The sequence below is a fragment of the Dermacentor andersoni genome, chromosome 1 (genome assembly GCF_023375885.2).
Source record: "Dermacentor andersoni chromosome 1, qqDerAnde1_hic_scaffold, whole genome shotgun sequence".
Classification (NCBI taxonomy): domain Eukaryota; kingdom Metazoa; phylum Arthropoda; class Arachnida; order Ixodida; family Ixodidae; genus Dermacentor; species Dermacentor andersoni.
The window spans coordinates 40165831-40191161 of record NC_092814.1 but is presented as its reverse complement, the minus strand read 5'-3'; the positions used below and the strand labels follow the sequence as shown (position 1 = coordinate 40191161).

Below are 25331 nucleotides of genomic sequence, written 5' to 3'. Positions count from 1 at the left end.
TACCACCTGTCAAAGATTCTACAATTTGCACGGTCACGGCAAGTTTGCGTGACGTGAAGTGAGACTATTGCTAGGGTGGCATTGAGCACGAGGGGCTCCACGGCACGTGCGACATATGGCACTGCGCGGGTCTCTACACCAAATATATCGAATATTCGAGAAATTTAATGGTAGATATTCTATTCGCAAATCTAATTATTATAATGTTCACTACTCGATTCAATTTGGTGAAATTCGATATTCGCACACTCCTGGCAATTTCTTTTTATGCATCCATCTGTTCAGTACATACTCTTATTACGCTATATAACGGAAATTTTATATCCCAAAGCTGCCACAGCAGAGGATTCTGGCTTAAATTTTGCTACCTGAATTTGCTTAGTATTTGCCTACATCCAGTACAAAGACAGCTTTTCTTGAGCTGCACCATGTACTTTGACCTTGGAGCAGTGCTGCTAGCGCATCCCATACAACGAAGGTGCTCTTAGAAGTCCTCTAGGACACTGGCCTGAACCAGGAATTCTAGCTACTTGTTGCGGTGTTTGCTTCTCCATGTTGGGTGTGTTATTGCTATGCGTGAAAGGGTCATTTCAAGCACCAACTTTTTCATCTGGAGTAGCAGGCTAAGCATATGGCAAGGGAAAGATCTCCAGAACCTACTTGAAATGTCTCTTTCTCTAAATATGTCTGCACTCTGTCCCTACTGTAATTTGGTCACCAGGGCTGTGAAATTAAGCCTGCCACTTTGTGGTAGGAAGTAGATCAGAGCCACTAAGCAGCACAGATTATGTCAACTGTAGTGGGAAGGCCATGCTTTCTGAGTGGGTGGTCATGTACATGCAAAAGAAACTTAGGATTGATCTTGAAAAAGGGGCTGGTTTGATACACCGATGTCTCACAAAGCACACGACTGCATGTGGTTGGCCTTTCTAAATTTCACCATGACACACAGCCAGTGACAAAAGTAAAGGTTTTGCAGTAACATCCGTACAAGGCTTTCCTGTAGCTGAGCCAGCACGCGCAGCTGGGCCACATCTGAGAGGATTTCATGTGGAGGGATGAGTGTGCCACTCGCCAAGTTCCCAATAAGGATCTCAGACTCCTTCTTGTTGCGCAGCCGCACTTCTTCAGGTGACTCCTCAACATCCACAGCTGCCCGGTTCTCCTTCATCAGCTGCAAGTTGGCCCAGTTGGGAAGAGACCTACACACCATGGAGATACCGACATGTTAAGTCTAGGTCTTGCAGGGCCAGTTTACACATTTAAAAAACAGCAAACAGCCATAACTTCACTGCATGCTCAATAGTGCTCACAAAATAGGTTCCATTTTGAGGAAATGAATTCCATGAATCTTTGACAGGCATTGTTACAAATGTATGCTTCAGGCTGTCTTGAAACACTGCACAGTGACAATTGTAGGCAAACAAATTAATCCATAGAATATGAATAAATCGAAGCGAGTGATCTCTTTACGGGTATTTTCACGGGTATATAAGCGCAGTGCCAGGTCATAGCCAACACGATACAAACATTTTAGCTGCTATGGTAACAGGCACCTCAGGATCATTACCGGACCTCACGAGCGGCTGGTACACCACCATATCGCAACTGCACTCACACTAACTTGGAAACTAAAAGAGAGGAAGCAAAAGTGAAATGGCCACGCACAAAACGAACACCTGCCACACTCCTCTCTACAAACTCTCCTGCTGCCTCCCTCACCACCACCCCAGTGGATTGCTCTTAGCCAGCACTTTTCATTCTTCTTTGTGCCACTTGTTTTGCCTCTGCAAGACTTCTAACATCCACTCAGTACACCACAATAATATCGCCATAACTCATGGCATGAAAGGAGATAGGTATGCAGGCTATTGACATCCAAAAGAAAACCACTCGCATAGCCCTACATGAGCTGGAGCGGCTACGGGTATCAGTCATGGTTCTGACCTCTCAATACATCTATGTCTATCTGCCTATTCTGATCCTCTAGCACCTAGCCCCTTCCTCAATGTTGTCCTTCCAAACTTCTCACTCTAAACTCCTATCATAAGAATCCAACAAACACTGACACCAAGGAGAACATAGGGAAAATTACTTGTGCTTAATAAATGAAATAAAGAAATGATAAATTAATAAAAATTAAATAAAATCCCACAACCTTTGCATGCGAAGGTTGTGGGATCGTTCCCCACCTGCGGCAAGTTGTTTCTTCATTCACTTTCACTTCTATTAATTTATCGTTTCATTATTTCATTTATTAGGCACAAGCAATTTCCCCTATGCTGTCCTTGGCGTCAGTGTTTGTTAGATTCTTATGATATGACTAATAAAAATCGGGCCCCTCGGTTAACTCCCTTTCTTCTCGTTCATTACATAACGAGGGTCTCGAAACTGACAACATTGATGCCTTCAGGTAGCATGTGTGGGCTTATTGACCGGTTGCCTTCACCCAAAAAATATCACATTCTCGTGACGCCTGTGGCAGAAAGGATGTTCCACATCCACCGCCTAGGTCTGTGAGTGGTGGCGCTGGCTAACACTTCCAGGGTTCTACTAGGAAACAAATACCCAAGAAGTGGATGGGGAAACGGTGCCGCGGTAGCTCAATTGGTAGAGCATCGCACGCGAAATTCGAAGGTTATGGGATTGTTCCCCACCTGTGGCAAGTCGTTTTTTCATCCACTTTCATTTCTATTAATTTATGGTTTCTTTATTTCATTTATTAAGCACAAGTAATTTCCCCTATGTTGTCCTTGGTGTCAGGGTTTGTTGGATTCTTATGATATGACTAATAAAAATTGGGCCCCTCGGTTAATCCCCTTTCTTCCACTCTATGGTCCTGTTGCTTTTGCTTTACTGCTGTACACGTTTCCCAGCTAGCTTAGCTTGCAGCGTCAGTAGTGCAAGCTATACAAACTGAATGAAATATACTGTAAGTAGTTTGAGCGCAATTAACAGAGCTGATTTGAAGATTTTCCTGTATTTCAATTAACTTGCACTCAATGTGTCAAGTTAGAAATATTGAGCTTTTCCATATAGTAATGTGGCCACCCGTTGGTATACTTTTAAATGTGGCTGAGCCGACTAATAAAACAGATTACTCATTTGAAATTAATGAAAGTCAACTGTACACGAAGTCAAAGAAAGTAAACAAGCGTCTTCCACTCAGCCACCAACTCATACTTGAATACAGACGACAGATTTTTTGGACAACCGATTTTTCAGACATGCCCGATAATTTGGACACCTTTGCAGCACCACCACAGTACCCCATAAAGTAAATGTATAAAAAGGTCTGAAATTTCGGACGCAAAAAGCCTTTGCCGTCCTATTTTCCAGGCTTTTTGCCATGACCGCAGGTCCAAAATGGCTTGAAGCCACTGCCACCATTTTGATTAGCTTGTCGCCTCGAACAGGCGCTCTCGCACGCAGATCCGCTGACAGCCGTAGGCACCACAGCAGCAACGCTAGGCCTAGCTACTTCGACATTCAATACCAAGCTGCTTGCTGTAGGTGTGTGTTTTTTATTAAAACAATCCGCCACTATTAGAAATGGCACCAGCTCTGCCTTTGTAATCCTTGCCAATGGTTTCAAAGCTTGGAAAGCACGACACGTAGCATAATGTCAGTTCCTGAAAGTCAGCTTCGTCTCAATATAGCAGTGTTACGTGGTGAAGCATACGCAGAGTATTTTGGTGAATCGTACTAAGAGTGGGAAGAGGCAATTGTCACGGAACACAGCATTAATTCCTAAATTATACATGTGTGCATCCGCCGTCTCCTGTCACAGTACGAGCACCGATATGCCTAACAAGTGAACTAGCAGGCCTTCAGAGTGATTTCAGACGCGCCTGTGGCGGATTTGAGCCCTTAAAAGCAGTAAAAGTCATGCATTCGGTTTTTTTTTTTCGGACTGCCTGACTTTTCTGACGTTTTTGCGGCCCCTAGGTAGTCCAAAAAATCGGACGTTGACTGTAGTTTCTTAAACACTGCATGCTGTGTTGGTATTGACACTCACACATACTATCCACTCAAATACTTTCATATCATGTTTTGCAGCAATACCTGCTGCTACAAAGCGGTGCACAACTCCATGCACTGTCCTATACAATTAAAGGAATCCCAAAGCACTTGGTTACGTGATATATCCCCTTGAAGTTTTCAGCATTTATTATTCTTTCTGAATATCGCCAATGTTTCGCTGCTTCCTCAACTGCAGTCTGAATGTTTCAGAGCTATTAAAATTTCTGAACAGCTTCAAGCTCCCCAAATTTCATAGGCCAGAAGACAACCTGCTGACTGCCTGTGGGAATCAAATGGAAAAGAAAAGAAAAAAAAAAGACAGGACCAATTCACAATGACTACCAATGGCAATGTGTTTAGTATTGAATCAATATAGCGACAATGTATTGCCACTGTCAAAATGGGCTGTGTGTGAGGCGTGTACTGCAGCGAGACTCCTCTTTGGAGGAGGAGGAAATAACTTTATTGAAGTAGCAGGGGAAGGGGGATGCCAGGCTGGGGAGGGAGCTAGGTTAGGACCCATGGGTTTGCCACCTTAGCTACCCATTCCGCCAGCCTGACTTGTTCTTGATATACTAGGCTCCTTAACGTCTTCTCCCACTCTTCAGGCAAGGGGGGCTCGTCGCATTAGGTTTTATGGTGGTAGGTTATTGGCACACCCCCACGTAATGTGTTCCATGCCGGCTTGTTCTAGGCCACACTGCCTGCAGCTCGAGACGTTATTGTCCTTTAGAATGGCAGTGAGCGGTCTAGGGCTCAAAATACATCTAGCTCGCACCTTTCTTATGGCAATGGAGGCCCCTCCCCAGTCTTTGACTATGGGACCTCCTAGAGTTACTTTTTCTGTACAAAAATTTCAATCGCATCAATAAACTGAAACTGAATTGACTGTTCCCTATTAAGCACACTGCAAGGTGTGGGGTACTGGCGTATTTCCTCTCTCAGTCTATTAAGATGTTCTTCGTAGCTTAGGCACTTTTCTTCTTGGCTCCCTGGTGAAGTCTGCCGCTCCGATCGGTTTGTGGTTGCACGGGATGTGAGGTGAGCAGCTTCACTACCGGGGTTACCCTCATAGCCTGGGACCCATAGTAGTTTGACTACCGATTACGGTTCTGTTAGTCTTATTTTTGCAGAGAGGCCAATGTATCATGCTTCCCTGGGAACACTCGGCACCATCTAGCGGTGCTGCTATGAAGCCTGCACAGGGTCTCCGAAATATTTGCATGGCGTACCGGTGCGTGTGAATACTGAGAAACGTGTCATGCCGCAGCCGGGCTCCTCTCTTGCACTTATTTTATTTATTTATTTTACAATACTGCCACTCTCAGCCGAGAGCCTAGCAGACAGCATGAACAATTTCTTTTCCGTACATAAATACACATGCCTGCGAGCTACACAAAGAATGAAAAAGCAACGATATTCAACAAAATACAAAAGATAAGGTATACAATAGAACACTAAACAAAGAAGAATAAAATGAACAACAACCGGGGCACATCATAGACAAAGCAAAAACGTGAAATATTTGGGAACAAACAAGTGTATACAGTTTTTTTTTTTCTTAGAACTGTCAGTTTAACATAAAGAGAATAGGGAACAAACATTAGAAGTCGTTAATAATCTTTTGTGATGAGCTCCAGCTGTGACACGAACAGGGATAAAGAGTTTGTCGCTGTTAATGACGAGTTAAGTTTATTCCATTCTCTGATTACCCGAGGCAAGAATGAGTACCTGAATGCGTCATTAGAAAAGGAATACTCGGTTAGCGTATGCTCGTGTTGATGCAGTGTTATTCTAGATTGCGAATATGAAATATTAAACATGCTGAATCATCTAGTGGTGCTCCTGAGAAGTCCATGCAAGGCCTCCTAGACAGACAGCGTGGCGCACCGGTGCGTGCGAATGCTGAGAATTGTTACCTCATTTGCCACACACCCAGTGCCACACACCATATTTACTCAATTCTAACGCGCCCTTGATTGTAACGCACACCTGGTTTCCGTGAGCCCCCCAAAAAAGTGGAAAAAAAAAAAATCGCCCTCAACTGTAACGCACACCTCATTCTTTCATACAGGAATACAACTACAGTCGAAACTCGCGATAACAAAATTTCACAACAACGAAATTCTCGCGGCAACGAAACATTTTCGTATCCCCGGCGAATGCCCATAGGATTCAATGCATTTCGCACCTCTCGGCAGCGAAATGTCGCTGTACTGCAATCCTGCATCAACGAAATTTGCCGGAACATAACTCCGCATATTATCTACTCGCCTAAGGCTAGCAGGCGCCAAAATGCATTCAAATGCTATTGTTCTGCACTAAAATTGCGCAAAATACCACCACATTACACTTGTGTGCGCACCGCCATTTTTGTTAACAGAAACAACCAAGTGCTGGAAGCGATCAGTGCGCTGGAAACACGTCATGGCCTCCATCTTGTTTGTTGATCGCCCGTTTGAAGCGGCATGGCTGTTGCTACCGACACGTGACGACGGTTTTTGCATGCCTACAAGGCGAGATTGTAGATCGTTGTTCGACACACGCGTTCAGTTCGCGCTCCCCGCGGCTGACAACTTGGCGAGGCCTAGGCCAATCGTGTGAGGTGAAACTGAAAGCGCATTTCAAACAACAATCGTCGATTGCGGCAGTGCACTGCGTAATGTGCGCCTCGGTGAGAAAAATGCAGCAAAAACAAGGAAATCCACGTCCTACCGACATGGAATTGTTCATGGCGCTTGAGATGGCGGTTGCACTATGTGGAGTGTCACGCATCCCTTCAAGAATGCTGGTTTTGGTGCCACCGTACAGGCATCATGTGCGGATTCGGCGCCGTACGTAGATTTGCGCGAAAGGGCCGTTATCTCAATTGTTTGCCTTCGGGTGCACGAGGTACGATCACTTTTGCGCTCGGCACCGGACGGGCAACAGCGTGCGCTGGAGAAATGGTGCTGTATGCGCTGTCGCTCTGCGTCCAGTGCCGAGTTACGCAAAATCTCGCAAGAGGGATCGTACCTCCGAAAGCAAATGACCGAGAATACTGCACTACGGTGGCACTGCCACTGCTGGTGGACGCATGCGACGCACTTTGTACTGTCGGCAATGCGGTTCTATATCCTCGAGCAAAGCCTGCAAAGTAGGCTAACGGAATTTTGACAGTAAAGATTTGTTCTGCGATGCATTACCTATCCGCGCTGTCTCTTTCCCCAACAACGAAATTCTCGCGAAAGCAAATCTTTTCACGTTCCCCACCGATTTCGTTCCTGCGAGGTTTAACTGTATCTCTCATTTGGAAAAACAAACATTTACTCCCAATACACAAAAGTTGCGATAAATAAAAAAAAGTCGCAGTTTTGCCCAAAAGGTGAAGCATCAATCACGATAGCAAATTAGTAGACAGCTGTACGAAAAGTAAGGATAGTAGTTTTATCGTCCGTATAAACTTTTAAACATTTTCTTACTAACTAAATTAACAAGCATGGTGTCACGCGTGCACAAGTAATCATCAACACGTCTCACGCAATCTCCGCGGATACTTTATCAAAGCGCTGGAATGGGGAAGCGCAGTAGAAGGAGTGAGCGAATTGACCTTTGTGCAGCCTCTCGCTTCAACGCGCACACAGCGATGAGAACACAGCGCAGTGCGCCTAAATGCGTAGAGTCTTCTCTCCATTGCAGATCACTTTCAAGATAGAGACCACATGGCCGTGCCGTACGTAGCAGCCACCTGAGTAGAAAGCTTCTCTTGTTTGTGCCAGCCCGGTGCGCAAGTTTCGGGAACTCCGCACGCCCATGATGTGGCCCAATTTCTGTCCGCCTCCGCACACGTGATCTCTTTCCTTTTAATTGAGGCATCGCAATGAACTCGGCATGTCTTTGCAGTCGGCACTTCCATGCTGATAGAGCAAATGCGGAAAACGGGAAGACTGAGAAGACGGACGGTGCACTCGAAGTGCGTGCGAGGCGGCCATATTGAAGTGCCTATGGCGATATGGTAACGCAGATTTGGGGTCTTACTCGATTCTAACGCGCACACAGTTTTCAGGCCTGTTTTATCGGGAAAAAAAGTGCGCTTTGGATTCGAGTAAATATGGCACACAGTTACCTATCTTGGCGAGAGGTTCAACCAAGAGCAGCTAGTCGTAATCAAACTTAATAAGAGGTATAGATTAAAGGTAGTACAAGCCTACGCTCCAACATCCACTCACGATGAAGATGAAGTAGATAACTTTTATGAAGATGTTGAATTAGCGATGAGAAAAGTGCAAACTCAGAATACTGTAGTAAAGGGCGACTTCAATGCAAAAGTAGGGAAAAGGCAGGCTGGTGAACAAGCAATTGGCAACTACGGTGTCGATTCTAGGAACGCTAGAGGAGAGATGCTGGTAGAATTCGCAGAAAGGAATAAGCTGTGAATAATGAACACCTTTTTCAGGAAGCGCAGCAACAGAAAGCGGACCTGGAAAAGTCCTAATGGTGAAACAAGAAATGAAATTGATTTCATACTTTCTGCTGATTTCAGCATAGTACAAGATGTACAAGTGTTAGGTAGGGTAAAGTGCAGTGATCATAGTTTAGTGAGGGCTAGAATTCACCTCAATTTGAAGAGAGAAAGAGTAAAATTGGTCAAACAGAAAGAGGCCAACCTGGAGGCAGTAAGGTTAAAAGCAGACAAATTCAGGCTGATACTTGCTAACAAATATGCAGCCTTAGAACAGAGACATGAAGATGACATACAGGTAATGAATGAAACCGTAACTAGGCTGGCTTCAGAGGCAGTAATTGATGTGGGAGGGAAGGCACCAGGGCAACCAGTAGGCTAGTTCTCCCAAGTAACAAAGGACCTAATAAAGAAACAACAAAGAATGTACGTGTCCAACTCAAGAGACAAGATAGAATTTGCGGAACTGTCAAAACTGATCAACAAGGAGAAAATAAGGGCTATTCGAAATTATAATGTGAGAAAGACTGAGGAAGCAGTAAAATATGGATGCACCATGAAAGCAGTGACAAGGAAACTTGGTATAAGAAAAACCAAGATGTATGCACTGAAAGATAGGCAGGGTAATATCATCAGCAATCTTGAAGATATAGTAAAAGCAGCGGAAGAATTTTATATTGACCTGTACAGTACCCAGAGCAGCCAAGATACTTCCATTCAAAGTAGTAATGAAGAGGTTACAGAGGCTCCTCCTATAACTAGCGATGAAGTTAGAAAGGCCTCACAAGACATGAATTGAGAAAAATGGCAGAAGATGGAATAGCAGCTGATTTAATCAAAGATGGAGGAGATATAATGCTTGAACAACTGGCGGCGCTTTATACGAACTGTCCATCAGCTTCAAGGGTACCAGAGAACTGGAAGAATACCAACATTATACTAATCCACAATAAGACGTTATAGAATTGAAAAATTATAGGCTCGTTAGCTTACTTCCAGTGTTACATAAAATATTCACCAAGATAATTTTCAATAGAATAAGGGCAACACTGGGCTTCAGTTAACCAATGGAACAGGCTGGCTTCAGGAAGGGATACTCTACAATGGATCACATCCATGTCATTAATCAGGTAATCGAGAAATCCGCAGAGTAATATCAGCCTCTCAATATATGGCTTTCATAGATTACGAAAAGGCATTTGATTCAGTAGAGATACCAGCAGTTATAGAGGCATTACGTAATCAAGGAGTACAGACCGCTTGCATAAATATCTTGGAAAATACCTACAGAGATTCCACAGCTACCTTAATTCTACACAAGTAGGAAGATACCTATAAAGAAAGGGGTCAGACAAGGAGACACAATCTCTCCAATGCTATTCACTACATGCTTGGAAGAAGTATACAAGCTTTTAAACTGGGAAAGCTTAGGAGCGAGGATCAGTGGCGAATATCTCCGCAACCTTCGGTTTGCAAATGACACTGTTCTATTCAGCAACACTGCAGACGAGTTACAACAAATGATTGAGGACCTTAACAGAGAGAGTAGGAGTGTAGTTGAAGATTAATATGCAGAAGACAAAGATAATGACCAATAGCCGGGCAAGGGAACAACAGTTCAGGATCACCAGTCAGCCTCTAGAGTCTGTAAAGGAGTACCTTTACCTAGGTCAACTAATCACAGGGAACCTTGATCGTGAGAAGGAAATTCATAGAAGAATAAAAATGGGTTGGAATGCATATGGCAGACATTGTGAGCTCCTAACTGGAACCTTACCACTATAATTGAAAAGAAAGGTGTACAATCAGTACATTTTACCAGTGCTGACATCTGGGGCAGAAACGTGGAGACTGACAAAGAAGCTTGAGAACAAGTTAAGAACCGTGCAAAGAATGTTGGAACGTAGAATGCTAGGCATAATGTTAAAGAGACAGAAAGAGAGCGCTTTGGATCAGAGAGCAAACGGGTATAGCCAATATTCTAATCGAAATTAAGAGAAAAAAATGGAGCTGGGCAGGTCATGTAATACACAAGTTAGATAACTGTTGGACCGTTAGGGTTACAGAATGGGTACCAAGAGAAGGGAAGCGCAGTCGAGGATGGCAGAAGACTAGGTGGGGCGATGAAATCAGGAAATTCGCAGGTGCTAGTTGGAATCAGTTGGCACAGGACAGGGGTAATTGGAGATTGCAAGGAGAGGCCTTCGTCCTGCAGTGGACATAAAATAAGCTGATGATGATGATGACATGCCCAGTGCATTTATGGCGCAGCTCGTTAAAGTGTTAGTGTGAAAGACGTTAAGTGAAAAGCGGCACACACCCAGTACAAGTGTAGCACAGCCTGCTAAATAGTCTGGCTGCTGTCCTTGAGAAACTCGTGTGGCATGGGTTCGATTCCGCTCAGCACTGAAGAAATTTAAGGTATCTTTTCTTGTCATTGCAGAGTGGCACAAACCAGTGCTCCAGGACTGCGTCAGAGTTTCACTGAAGAGCGCTACATACCCAGTACTGCATCTACAATGGCCCATGTCGGTGGGAAGGAACTTCGCTGAAGAGCGGCACATATGTATATACATATTGACACATACTCAGTGACTCAAGTTGGTTAAATGGTTGGTTTTTAACCGTGTTCCCTCAGCACAGCAGCCCGATGCCCTAACCAGGTTGGCAGGAAAACAGTTAGATACAAACATACAGATACATAAATAGATAGTTAGCCCCCGAAAAGTCCACGCAGTACCTTAAGAATGCTAAAACATTAAACAAAAGAGGGGACATTGCTCACATCAAAAAGCGGCTGATGTCTTCATCTTTGGCCCATGTCGCACTGATGATCCGCTTGTCTTCAGATTCTGGCTGAACAATGCCTGTGGTACAACACAATTCTGCATGTAAGACTGGTATGCCATGCAGGCGGCACAGTGACAATTTCATAAGATCAATGGTGTGAAAGTCACTACAAAAGTTTTACAAAGGTTGTCGTATAATTTAGTATGTTGCTCTTATGAAATACAATAGACGGTGGCTCCTTTTCGGAGTCTGCCACAAAAATTTCTATTTGCCACATAATCTGTCCTGTAAGAGGGCAGCATTTATTTTCACCCACACAGCACTCAGATTCGGACTGCTATGGAAACGTGTAAAGGGCATTTATGATGAAAGCAGGTCAAACGAACTTCAATCCCTTCAACTTTTGCAATGTGCAAACTGGGACGCCACTCTTCCTGAGCAGAAATTTCTTAGTGGTTATAAGTAATCAGAAAAGGTGAAACTTGACTACAAAATAAGGAAATCAGTGCAAGTGGAGCAAAACTGCACTGACTGAGAAAAACATGGCAGTTGCTGCAAAAATGGTGAAAAAAATTAATCTAGGGATAACACTGCACAGGCTTGGGCTTGCCCAGCCTTGAACCCCACTTGGCTCGTAGGCTAGGTGAGTAATGTGGAGTTTTGGCAGGCCCGAGTTGGGCCATGGCATTAAAGGGACACTAAAGGCCAATACTAAGTCGACATAGACTGTTTAAAGACATTCCAGAACCCTCGCAACGCTTGTTTCACGCCAAGAAAAGCCTTAGTTTACGAGAAAATTGCATCTGAAGGGTCCAAATACCTTTTTCAAAATTCAAATCTCCTGCCACCCAACTGGGGGAGTGGTGACGTTGCATACGCCATCACCACCCTTTGCTGCCGTCGGTGAGTAAAACCCCGTCCAACAGACGGCGCTACCAAGCCAAGACAGAATGGTGGATTTGTCACTGCAGCTGTATCGCAGCTGCTTTTTGGTCAAGCGGCGTAGATCGTTCGGGCCTCCCGCGACATCACATGGAAGTTGAGTTCTCCGCTACTTGCAGCTTGTGCAGGTTTCACGAGCCAGCAAAACCAGTGCAGCATTAGGCGATATCGAAACTAGTGAAATGTGAAAGTGTCGGCCATGCGGAGTCGAGCAGAAATTAAACCTTTCGACCGCCTGCGTCATTGTCAAGGGTAATTTCAATGAGTTCTTTTTCTAAAAAATTAAATAGAATAGGACAAGAAGCATTTTATTTCGTCTGATAATACAATACAATGATGTTTTTGCAACGAATGGTTGAGTACTAGTGACAGAATTTAACTGAGGAGTGCTTTCGTCATCGGGCAAGTGCTTGAACGTCCCGGGGAAATCTCTAACCATGGCCTGCATTTACCTCAATTTCTCGATTACTAAGGCTCTGCTTGCGATTCTCGAGCACTAATCTATCACTTTAGTTAGACTTAATATTTGCCTTTAGAGTCCCTTTAAGCTGCAAGGCCCAGGTCAGGTGGGAGACTTCGTTAGAACAAAATAGGATGTAACAAAGTAAATCATATACGTACTCTGTTTGCTAGTTGCAAGGCCACAACTAAGGTTACACACAACTGAACCTCGTTATAACAATATGGGATATAATGAAATAAATGCAATTCCCCTTGAAATCCCAATATAGATCCGTGAATGTATAAGTCTGTTTTAACAAAAAGTTTTCTTGCCAATAGATATAACAAACTATATTTGTATCTGAAAAAAAAAAAAATTACCCGACTGTTGTGCGTTGAGCATACTGCTTCCCGCTGGGTTTGGCATGCGTTCAGCACAGCAGTTCAAAATATTCTTCGTCGAACATGCCATGGAGCAACACCACTCTTTCTCACTACCCTGCGTAGTTTCGTGCACGGTGGCCACGCACAAGCTCCGGCTCACCATCATCATCACACTTCTCTTTCTGAAACTATTTGGCCCAATCCAGCAATCCTCATCATCTCCCACTTCCACAAGATGTGCATGCAGGCATCATTGTCATCATCAGCAGCAGCAGCACGCTATGTAGTTTGGCGAAGCTAGGCTTGCCTTCCGAGATAGCAATCTCTGAAGCCACACCTACCTGTGCTGAGAAAGAGAAGTGCGATGGTACTGCTTCTATCTCACTGTAGTGCGGTGCACAGACTGGCAGCTAGGCGTGGCCTCCGAGACTGCACTGGTGCGATCTCGGAGGCCACAAACCAGCCAAGTCAAGCAGGCGCGCTCACATGGTGGGGCTGCAGGGCCATGTGAGCGGCGGATCAGCTGCATAGTCAGCATGTCGTGTTGTGTGCCATGTGCTGCTCGAACACGATGGATTTCATTCGCATCATAGCATGCTAGCTGTTCTCTTTGACCATGTCACCATTTCGCCAGTTTCACGACAATATTGAGCCAAGTGGAAAGCAGAAGCGATACATTAGAACGGAAGCAAGCTATTTATTGTAAAGGCTGTCGCGTCACAAGCTAAGAAGTCACGTGCTCTACGGGCCAGAGATTCTTTTGCTGATGTTTCATTAAAATTTCATTGAAATGTGGCCGCATAGCGGTTCAGCAGGCCTCAAAGCTGTCTTATTTTTTGCATGTTTAATGTTGTACACATCATTTGGCGTACCATATTTTTGCTCGTATAACCCATACCAAAATATAAAAAATTTTAAAAGTAATGTCGGAGTGAGGGTTATATGCAAATTTCACCTTGAGGTGTGGCTTTACAGCAAGGTTCTCTGCCATTAAAAGTTTCATTACCTCCTAGAAAACCCCACCCCTGCATGTTGAAGCTCCCTTTCTGTCTCCTTTATGGTTGCCCATTCTCCTCCTCTTTGCAAGTCGCCATTTTGCGTTTAGTAGCTAGTGAATAGTGCACACGGCACCAGCGAACTAGAAAATTGATCACGATGAGCTGTCCTCACTGGCCGTCTTTTATAGCGTAGCAAAGGCTGAAGAGTATCAGCATCGGCAAAGATGCTGGCCGAAGATACGACACGGACAAGCTGTGCATCCGTATATGGACACTGTTTTTGCAAAGATGTGATTGTTGCTGTTTGTAATTAGGCACCTTTTTTTTTTTCCCAGGCTGTTGACATTGTGGGTGTGAGTTATCAGCAGTGGTGGGTTAAAGGTGGAAAAATACGGTATATAGTACTGCAGTAAAAGGGAAATAACGGATATAACGAAGTAATTTCGGCTCCCCCTTCAACATTGTTATAATGAGGTCTGAGTGTATGTGGGTAGCTGGGTGATGGCCATTTTTACAATTTGATCTTTGCTTAAGAAATCACAAGGCCATCAGGAAAATATCTATAAACTGATGGGAATTCCATCCATGGTTACAATCATGTGACAATGCATTAACCAAATACAAAGTCTTTTTAAGCATGTATCAATCATGAACATATAATGTTAGAGCTGATAAGTGCAACCCACCTCTGTATGCAACCTGGCTGGTTTGCTTGTAGTTATAAAGGATGGTACAGGCCAAGCTGAGGAAATGCTCAACATACATAGGCAGTGCCTGCATCAACTCTTGCAAGCCTTGAAGACTCTGGTCCACACACAATGTGCTCTGAGTAAAAGAGGAAGAAAACAGGGATACACACCAGAGAACATTATGAAGAGGTCAATCACACGATAATCTTTTCTGATGGCTTGCCAGCATTCAGATATTGCTTCAAATTGCATTTTAGTCTTTTTTGGTACAGTAATCTGTTTGGAATCAATGCTTACTTTATTAATCTGGTATGGATAAAAAAATTCCATCCTTTGTAAACCCAGGCCACAGAAAAACGAGTTTGGATATTCAAGTGGACTGGTTTTGCTTTTGCCCCTTTCCTGTAGAGGTACCTGCCACTGTTCTTTACATAGCTTCTTTCTAATGAGATGGTGGTAGCACTATGCAAATATGCTCATTGAGCTTAACCCATTTGAGCACCAAGTTTGTGGCTGAGAGTGGTTTCCCACATCTGCAAAAGCGAGCAAACAAGCCCTGATGCCAGGTACAGTACAGTATTTCTTTGCGAGATTTGGCTGCAACCTGGCAGTAACAGCACAATATTGCTTAAAGTAGCTGCTTCAAGAGCCAGTTGCTACATCTGTCACTTTTGTCAACCACAAAAAGAAGATGCAGTCAAACCATTTGCCAACAGCAGGAGCAACATAGATACTTGCATTTGCTCCACAATTAAAATGTCAAAATAAAGCCAGCAACATTCTGCTCACCAGCCAGCAACAGAAGCTTATGGCAAAAAATTTATGAATGTCTAGCACAAAGCATTCAGAATTTTAGTTAGCCACTACCACTTACCCATCTCAACAATATTAGGCTTCTTTCTACTGCATCTGTTATAACAGAATCACCAGAAATGTTTCTGGAATACTTCTGGTCATGAAAGCAAATACAGGAAGTGTGCACGAACGTCAGGATGAAAGCACCAAAATAAATGTCTCATTTGAAAAGATAAATTGCAGAAAAGACAACTAGTGAGAAGAAATTCACTGATTATGAAAAAGAAAAAAAAAGACATTTCTCTTTAGGATAGCTTGAGAATATACCTGTAATAATGGCCTCACAATTCCATGAGATTTTAAAATTTCTGCATCGGAGGTCACTTTCCAGGTCTCCAGACCTACATGCAAAAGAAAACAAAACTAGCTCAATGTAGCACACAAAGTTAGCCGAGAATGAGAAAAATGACAACATTAAGGCCATCACCGTCTCATACGCTGGTTCTACCAATGTAGTAAGTAAAGTGTGCTAGTCCTCTTTAATTTAATCCCTTACATAAGTGATTTCAACAAGCTCGGCTCACGACAATAATCTCATTTTCAAAGTGATTTGGATGAACATCGACTCAACTTTTATTCTAGTCAACTCTCATTACAACGGACCCTGATAATCTTACAAAAAACTTCAGTTTTATTCGAAGTCTGAAATATCCGATACGCCTCGCTTCTGCAACTTTCGTCACAATGGCTAACAACTTTATTATACAGAGTGAGTGATGAACATTCAAAGTAAAAACAAAAAAAAAAGTCACAGTTTTGCCTGAAAGGCAAAGCATCGATTGCGATAGCAAATTAAGCAAGTGTGGCAGCAACAGCGAGTGAATTGACTTTTGTGCTGTCTCTCACTTTAACGTGAACGAAATGTTGAAACCACAGCACAAACGAAGCTACCGGCACTGGGCGCACTTTGCCCACATCGCAGATCGCTTTGAAGATGAGGCCCAGGCGGGCGCGCACTTTGCTCATATCGCAGATAGCTTTCAAGATATGGCGCCTGCGTGGGCACATACTCTGTCCACATCGCAGATTGCTTTCAAGATACAACACCCACGCAGCCACACCATAAGCAGCAGCCACTGGAGTAGAACCCCCTTCCCCATCGCCTCCTCCCCATCGCCTCACGCGTAAGAGAAGACGGCGCACTTTCGCTCCACCTTCCTCCCTCGTGCATTGATATTGAGCCACAGTCATCAGCTGACCCTCGCAAGTCAGTTATCAGCCCGTGTCGCCACCGCAAAAGTCCGTTTTATATGCCCGATTTTGACGAAAATTGGCGCTAATTTCGTCCGCTGTAGCTGACAGTCCATTGTAGCATGGTCCATTAAAAGCTGACTTCGTTGCATTAATAAAATAGGCAGATCTAACTAAGGTTGAAATATGGTCCGCTATACATATATGATAGTCTGTTGTACGTGGGTCCGTTGTAACGAGCGTAGACTGTACTACATACATAATGCAATATTGAAGTGCAGCTTTGGAAATCTGTTATTGCACTCTTTTTTGTTTACTACATAAATACGAGAACTTTATCAGTGCCTCAAAGGTCGAGTTGATTTAGTCATGTTCTACGACATAGATGGCAGTTATTTCGTTAGCGCTGGAAGGGCCCATTTACTGCAGTCTGTGTTTTTTACTAGATAGATGGCAGCACTCTGTCAGCGCTCAAAGACCGCGTTTTTGGAATCGTGAGCTTTTTGCTCCTTTTTGCAGATTTCGAACGATAGCGTCTGCCACTGACAGCTTGCATGCGAGTCGTGCGAGCAAAAGAAAGCCCCTGCTCGACTCTGACAGTAAGAGCAAGAAAGCTATGTACCAGAGTTTTATTCATAGAGCAAAGAGGATGATGAGAGTCTTGTCATCATTTCTCACTACCAAAAGTGATGATTCAGAAAGCAAAGACGTCACTTGGCCCAACAGTGGTGCAGCGTTTTCATGCTTAAAGGGACACTAAAGACAAATACAAGGTCAAGCTTGATTAGAGACTCCCCCGGAACATTCAAGCACTTGCTCGATGACGAAAGCACTCCTCAGTTAAATTCTGTCACTAGTACTCAACTTCTCATTGCAAAAAACATCCTCGTATTGTATTATAAGATGAAATCAAATGCTAGTTGTCCAGTTCCATTTCATGTTCAGAAAAAAGAACTAATTGAAATTACTCTTGACAACGACGCGGGCAGTCGAAAGGTTTCGTTTTCACTCGACTCTGCACCGCCCACGCATTCGCGTTTAAGTACTTTCCTGATCACGTAGTGCTGCGCTGGTTTTGCTGGCTTGTGAAACTCGCACGAACTGCAAGTAGCAGAGAATTCAACTTCCATGTGACATCGCGGGATCATAGAATAAAGAGCCAACTGGCGGGATGCCCGAATGGTTTACGCCAGTTGACCAAAAAGCAGCTGCAGCGGCGAATCCGCCGCTCTGTCTTGGCTCGGTGTTGTCTGTCGGGTGCTGTTTTACTCACCGACGGCAGCAAAGGGCGGTAATGGCGTATGAAACGTCACCACTCCCCTGGTTGGGTGGCGGGAGATTTGAATTTTGAAAAAGGTATTCCGACCCTTCAGATAAAATTTTCTTGTAAACTAAGTCTCTTTTTGGCACTAAGCAAGCGTTTCGAGGTTTCTGTAATGGTATTTACACAGTCCGCGTTGATTTAGTATTTGCCTTATGTGTCCCTTTAAAGCATGAAGCAAATTGATTGAAAAAGCTTTAGAAGAATTTTCAGTGAAGTGAAGTTTGAAAATAATCAATCTTAAACAACATAATAATAAAGTCACTTTTGGTCAAAATAATGAAACACGTAAGAGGTTAAACAAGAAGCACTTACTTTTTGTAGCGTTGTCAATGGTGTTGTCCAGATCATTGTTCACATGCCCCAAGAATATTTTGACACATTCAACCAGGTATTCATACAAGTGGCAGTGATTTCTGAAACGAAAAGTGCAGAACTGAATCACTTTCAAACAACAAAACAAAATGCAAGTCCAATTTCACACATGCATTCTGAAGTTTTGCATACATGTTTTGAATTCCCATGCCCATTGCCATATGGTACTTCAATCCTACCCTTGCTCGAAACTTTCGCAAAGTCTTTCATTTGAAATGCGATGTCTATGCCACACATAGAAATCTACATTTATGTATCAGCATTTGACAAGGAAACTTACCCATCCTCTAGTTTCAGTGCTGCTTCTATATCCGTAATGAAGTTCATTAGTGGCTTGAAAATATCTGGAAGAAGAAAACACAGGTTGAAAGTTAATAGCAGAAACACCTAGAAAAACTTTGATGAAGCAGGAAGAACACAAGGAATGTCACAAGGATGACATTTTCCACAACCTACATGTGATATTCTTGGAAGTAGGCACACAAACCAACTGCTGATGAGAATCTGCCACTTCGACGTAATCACACTAAAGGGGGAAGAAAAGGAACATGGAATATTTACTGTTTCAGAAAAGAATCTGCCACAAAAAAATCTGTGACGAGCAAGAAATCAGAATGTTGACTATTGAATGCTTTGTTTTGCCTCATCTTTCATCAATGCTTTCATCTGTGACACAAGCAAAGTGCCATTGACCAAGAAACAACATTTAGCCAAAGAGTCCAGACTAGTATTATGTGTTTTTGTCAGCGTCAATGACAGCTGCTAAAGATGAGCAAGAAAAATCAGTGGAACCCAGGGGCTTGATTCTTTCTAGGGACAACCATGTGAAGCCAATGGACAATAAAGCTAAGGAAAGCGTTGGGGAAATGAACTGTGGTTTTCAATGGAAACATATAAATGAGAAATGAAAGAAAAAGAAAAAGCAACTAGCTGCCAATGAAGGCTGAACCCATAACTTCTGCATGGCACATCTCTAACAATCTAACGTAGCAGCTGTTGTTCCCTAGTTCACTTTCTTGAGTACGTGTACCATACAATGAAGTTCTTGCCAAGCGCCACTCATGGCCATGGTCATTAGCCCAGGAATAGCTTTAGTGCCCTCCCAAGGCTAAGTTTAGTATACACATACACAAATGCCCAATAAAGTGGAGACAGTTGCCACCAGAGCTCAATTGGTTGAGCATCAAATGTTGCATGTGGAGGCTGCAGTTTCAACTCCAGCCGGCAGCAATTTGTTGTTTCTTCCGCTTCCACCTTCCTTTCATTTCTACATTCAAATGAAAAATACTGTTAATTTCCCCACACTTTCCTAGGCTTCACGGTCTGTTACTTTCATGTGGTAGCTATTATAGATGTGTGACATAATTCCAATAAATAAAGCAATCTCAAAACAAGAAATTATTGTCCAAGTTATAGGTTGTCAAACTTAGTCATTAAAAAATGCCAAGCTTAATATTTTTCAAGTATCAAGGTGGGTATCTGTATGACTAAGTTGGACAACCTATATCTTTGCTTCAAAATGCCTAAAAGAACAACTTATAATTTACGAAACACTATGAACATTCAGAATTGACTCCGTGTGCTGTACTTTACCGCACAAGTTGCTGTTAATTAGTTAATTAGGCCCCCAACAAAGAACATACTGTTCTAGATATTATAAAAAATATTTATCATAGAAAAAAATACATTTTTGAAATTAGTTGATAAAAATACATTAACTGCACAAATTTAATTAAAATTGCTTAAGAAAATAAAAAAGTAATTTTACGTGCCTTGTCCCCCTTTAACAAAGAGAATGCCATACCTTGTCCTTCATTTCTTCCTTCTTTTCTTTTAAATATGTATTCATGCTGATGGCATGTGAAGAGCAATCAAACCTAAAGAGTGCAAACTGGAAAATAACAAATTAAACATACCAATTTAAAGACACTGAAACTGTACAATACATACTCCACACAGTGTACGTTTTTAAAAAATTTCTTTATGACCCTTTATTTGGGTGTAAATAAGTGGCATCACAAAAAACACAACTTAAAGGTTCCCCCACTAGGTTTGGGTATTGCAGAGAGACAAATATCATGCAGCGACTCATGTCTGAATAGTATTGCACCAATGCACCCTGCAAGAACAGCCAAAAAAAAGCTGGTGTGTTTGGATCTAATGTTCCAAACATATATGCTTATGGAGGATTTGGAGCTAACGCTCCAAACACACCATATGCACGGAATGGAAAAGAAAGCTTTGGCAAAAGAAAAAACCGTGTTAATTCAGTTTTCACGGGACTGAAAAAAATGTCTGAATTACCCGAATGTCGAATTATCGAGGGTATCAAGAAAACAAACAAACGCTAACCACGTCAACTTGCTCTTACTTACTGAATGAAACGGCAAATCCTGTTTCTATTTCGCACAAGAGCAGTGCGGAAGCTGCAATTCTCATCTCATGCCTGATTAGTGCTCGCAGTGGCGAAGGCCTTGCGACTTCCTTCACAGCGCGGCAGCGGCGCGCATTGTCATCAAAGACACGCTTTTCCCTACCGTGCGCACATCCCAATTATTTGTTTGCCAGTGTCGCCAGGTTGCTTCCCATCGCGATGTAAACGATGCTCTTCATCCTCAATAGTGTTGCACTGAGTAAAAACAAAACTACTGTTTGCCACAACCGCTGGCGACAAAACCGCGGACACCATCGACGTGATCATGGATAACAACTAGGCAGTCATGAAGGCACATGGCTAATGCGGTGGTATGCATGGCAGTAAATAGGCACGAAACGTTCTGGCGTTGCCGTCATTCACACATGATTTCCACGGATGACTATGGCCATGCGAACTCAGTGGCTTCGTTTTGGTGGATGCAAACGTTTTTACTCTTGCGTCGCACACTTACGGCACTCCGCAGTCGCCGAGCTTCAAGAGTTGCTCGAATTAACCACTGTGCGGACAAATATGTCCAAATTAACGAGAGTTTCCTTGCATTAAATAATGCATACACCTGCCAGGACTAGAGGACGAGTCCGAATTATCTGATTTGCCGAATTAACGAGGCTTGAATTAATGAGGTTTTACTGTATTTTTACATATTCTGTAGTAAACCAGTGATGACCTTACAGTGACTTTGTGAAGATGTACTACATAGCATGCACCTGGTGAATGCTATCTGATCCCTGCAAGACTGCTGCACCTGTGCACCAACCTATGCAGCTACACTACGCCATCCCAAGGAAAATGTCTGTCAGCTATCAGTGTGAAAACACGAATACAGTATGGGAGAACTTGGGAGGACAACACCGAGCACTGAAGGTTCAAGAGGTAGGCAGTTTGAGGACAGTGTGGATGCATGACGTGGAAACTAGAACAGTATGCAAGGTTCCAGCCACATGTACACCAATGAAGATATGGTTTTGCATGCAAGCTTCTTTGGCAGGCAATAGCCTGTGTATTGTAATGCCTTCCAAGCCATAAGCAGCATCAATTTGATCATAATAGACTAAGCTAGACTTGGCAGTAAAGTGGAAGTTTGACTAGAAATGAAGCATAAGCTGGACATAAACCAACCTTTGAATCGGAGTCAAATGCAGAACACATAAAGCCTTACCAGCATTTCATGACTGTCTCTACAGTTCCTGCTTCCAATACAAGTACAGACCACAGTCAGTTATTTCAATAAAATAAAAGTGCATTTCAATGCAAATTTTGCACTCAACATAAGATAGTTTGAACTTATTTTGCATGTTCTGATGAGGTCAAGTGGAAATACACTGTAATTGGAACCTTGCCCAGAATATAATGCAACTTTTTTTTTTTCTATTTTGCACTTTACAATGTGGCAAGCTCAACCAGTAAACAACTGAGCTCTATGGGAAAGTGCCCACCTTCAATGTCCTAGAAGGAATACAGATGCTTCCTTATAGGATCTGTGAAGAAGTCGGCGTGATGAAGCAGAAAGGGGGAGGGGGGGGCAATGGTGTGAAGTGGTCAGTTAGCCCAGTCCACTACAATAAAACCTCATTAATTTGGATTTCACGGGACTGAAAAAATGTATGAATTAATTGAATGCCAAGTTATAAAAGGCAACAAGAAAATAAAATAAACAAATGGTTACTATGTCAACATGCTTTTATTTACTGAATGAATCAGAAATCCTGTTTATACAGTAAAAGCTCGTTAATTCACTACTCGTTAATTCGAAATTTCGGATAATTTGAATTAGTTGCCGCGGTCCGTCCCACAATGTATTGAAAGCAATATGTAACACATCCCGCTAATTCACACTGAAATCCGCACCGCCACAGATAATTCGAACTCCGCATCATCGTGGATGGGGAGAGTGCTAGAGCGCGCGAGCACGCTGGCGTCGCCTCGCGGGTCGCGCAGCTTTTGCTTTTTCGATCAGCGGCAAGGACGATAACGCCCTCGCCGCGTGCCATGTTCTTTGCGTACGAGCGTGCGAGGGTGAGCCGGCGAACGCGGCTCAATCTCGCGTGCGCGAGAGGGGAAGGTGGGGAGAAGCGCGCCCTCTCTTGTCGCGCGCGAGGCAGAGGGGTGAGGCGAAGGAGGGACCGGGGGACGATCTTCGGCGGCTGAGGCGGCTGCTGCTTGGCGCGGCCGCGCGGCCATGAAATCGATCTGCGACGTGGCCAAAGTAGTGCGCGTATTGCCGGTGGCTTCATATGCGATGTGCTTTCTACGTTTCGTTCGCGTTAAAGCAAGGGCTGTACGAACGTCAATTCGCTCGCTGCTACTGCTGCGTGCCCTCACTGCAGCGTTTTTCAGCGAGTTTCCGCGGTCATCGAGCGAGATGCGTTCATGCTCACCTGTGCGCGCGTGACACAGTGCTTGTTAATTTAGTTAGTAAGCGCATGCTTACAAGTTTATACCGCCGATAAAACTATTATCCTTACTTCGTATAGCTATCTACTAATTTTCTATCGGAATCGGTGCTTCGCTTTTCGCGCGAGACGGAGTCTTTTTTTTTTTTTTTTTTCTCCGCCCCAGTCAGCGCGACAAACGCGCAGATGGAGCAAGAGCCATCTCGACGTCGGGCGCGTCGGACCGCGCTGGCCGCGTCCGGTTACGTTGGTTGCGCCAGAGCTTCGAAGTATAAACGTTGTTCACGCCAACGTGACGTAGCGTGTGCGCGCATGCTCACGCCACGTCAGACTATATACGCGCCTTAACCGAGCCATTTTTTTCTCTGACTTTCATTAGTTCGAATTTTGTATAATTCGAATTTTCATAGCATCCCCGCGGAATTCGAATTAACGAGCTTTTACTGTATTTTGCACAAAAGTAGCGCACAGGCTGCAATTCTCATAATCTCATGACTGATTAGCGCTTGCAGCAGCGAACACATCGCAACTTCCCTTGCAGCGCAGCCATGGCATATGTCTTCATCCAAGATACATTTATCGCTACCACGCGCACATTCAGATTATTATTTTTTTTTTTTTGCCAGTAAGCTGGTCCCCAATGGATTTTCCATCTATCACGATGTAGCCAGCCTTCATCTTTGACAGCTTCCACTGTGTTTACGACATTGCGTGCACAGCCATTGCCCCGAGTCAAAATGAAATTACTGTCTGTCGAAACCACTGTGGTCGAAACCGCGGCCGTTACCAACACAATTATGGATGGCGACCATGCAGCTCTGAAGGCACATAGCCGACATGAGCAACGAGTCAAACCGAAACTACTATTTGCTGAAACTGCTGTGGCCAAAACCACGGTCACTATCAATGCAATCATGGATGGCGACTATGCAGTTATGAAGGCACGCGGCATTATGCGCGGTGGTAAGTGCAAGAATAAAGGCTATAAATGCAAAAATAGGCACGAAGCATTCCAGTGTTCACGTATGAATTCCACTGACGACCATGGCAAGGCGTACTACATCGCTCCGTTTCAGTTGGACGCTAGCACTATTTTTGCTCTCTAGTGTTGCACACTTGCACTGCTCTGCACTCGCCGAGCTTTAAATGTTGCCCAAATCAACCAGTGCACGGTGAAATATATCCGAATTGAGTTTGATTCCATTAAATAATGGAAATGCCTGCCTGGACCAGAGGACGAGTCCAAATTAACCAATTTCTCGAATTAACGAGGGTCGAATCAATGCGGTTTTAGTGTACTGCGGTGCCCACTTGTACATCCTGGTAATGCACAAATGCACTGCTACAGTGTGCATGCACCCAGCCTCTCCAATGCAGCCTTGTGCAATGTGCCATTACCAGCACAAAAATACAGTTCTTGAGACCACACAGGACACTCACAAGATACTTGCCTAAGCCATAAAAACACCACACAGCGCAAAGACTCTGATCCACAAAGCACTTAAGTGAAGGGCAGGCACAAGTCTTATGATAGACACCCTAGCAAAGCAGCAAGCATACATTCCAAAAGACAGCCCGAAAACTAATGCTAATAACAATGATAAAAATAGAATACATGCTGATGCAGCAACAGCCATAAAGAGTACAAAGTACCATACTGGACAACCAAAAAATCCACACATGCTCCTAGAGTACCTTGGGCATGCACACGTGAAGAAAAAAAAAAAAAAAAAAAAAAAAAAAAGAAGAAGAAGAAGAAGAAGAAAAAACAATGTGTTCCCTAGACAAAGAACAAACACATTCACCCAAGTCCAATCTTAGCCAAGTCCTCTACTTTCATGACATACAACCATGGAATCCAACATGAACAGTCAATTATTGCAGTGCCCACTTTAACCCCGTTCCCATCAACATGCAAAACCCTTTTTTTTTTTTTTTTTCATATCACGCTGTCCCTTATTTTCTGTAAATCTAAGCTGCAATAAATAAATGTTTCTTGTTCTAATTAACATTGTGTTACAAAATTCTAAACAGCATTTCACTGCTTGCAC

The 25331-nt window shown here is 43.5% G+C and overlaps 1 protein-coding gene across 2 annotated transcripts in view; it reads right to left on the bottom strand.

Moving 5' to 3' along the window:
* The window catches only part of Sec8 (Secretory 8), a 97908-nt gene that overhangs the window by 30048 nt on the left and 42529 nt on the right, over nt 1-25331 (bottom strand). For both annotated transcript variants that reach the window (XM_050193014.3, XM_055061359.2), the window contains exons 13-20: nt 20255-20341; nt 18907-18976; nt 18731-18794; nt 18391-18491; nt 15831-15904; nt 14706-14844; nt 11250-11331; nt 992-1202 (exon numbers count right to left, since the gene is read on the bottom strand). In XM_050193014.3, coding sequence (XP_050048971.2) covers nt 992-1202; nt 11250-11331; nt 14706-14844; nt 15831-15904; nt 18391-18491; nt 18731-18794; nt 18907-18976; nt 20255-20341 — 828 coding nt within the window. The remainder of the gene's footprint in view (nt 1-991; nt 1203-11249; nt 11332-14705; nt 14845-15830; nt 15905-18390; nt 18492-18730; nt 18795-18906; nt 18977-20254; nt 20342-25331) is intronic.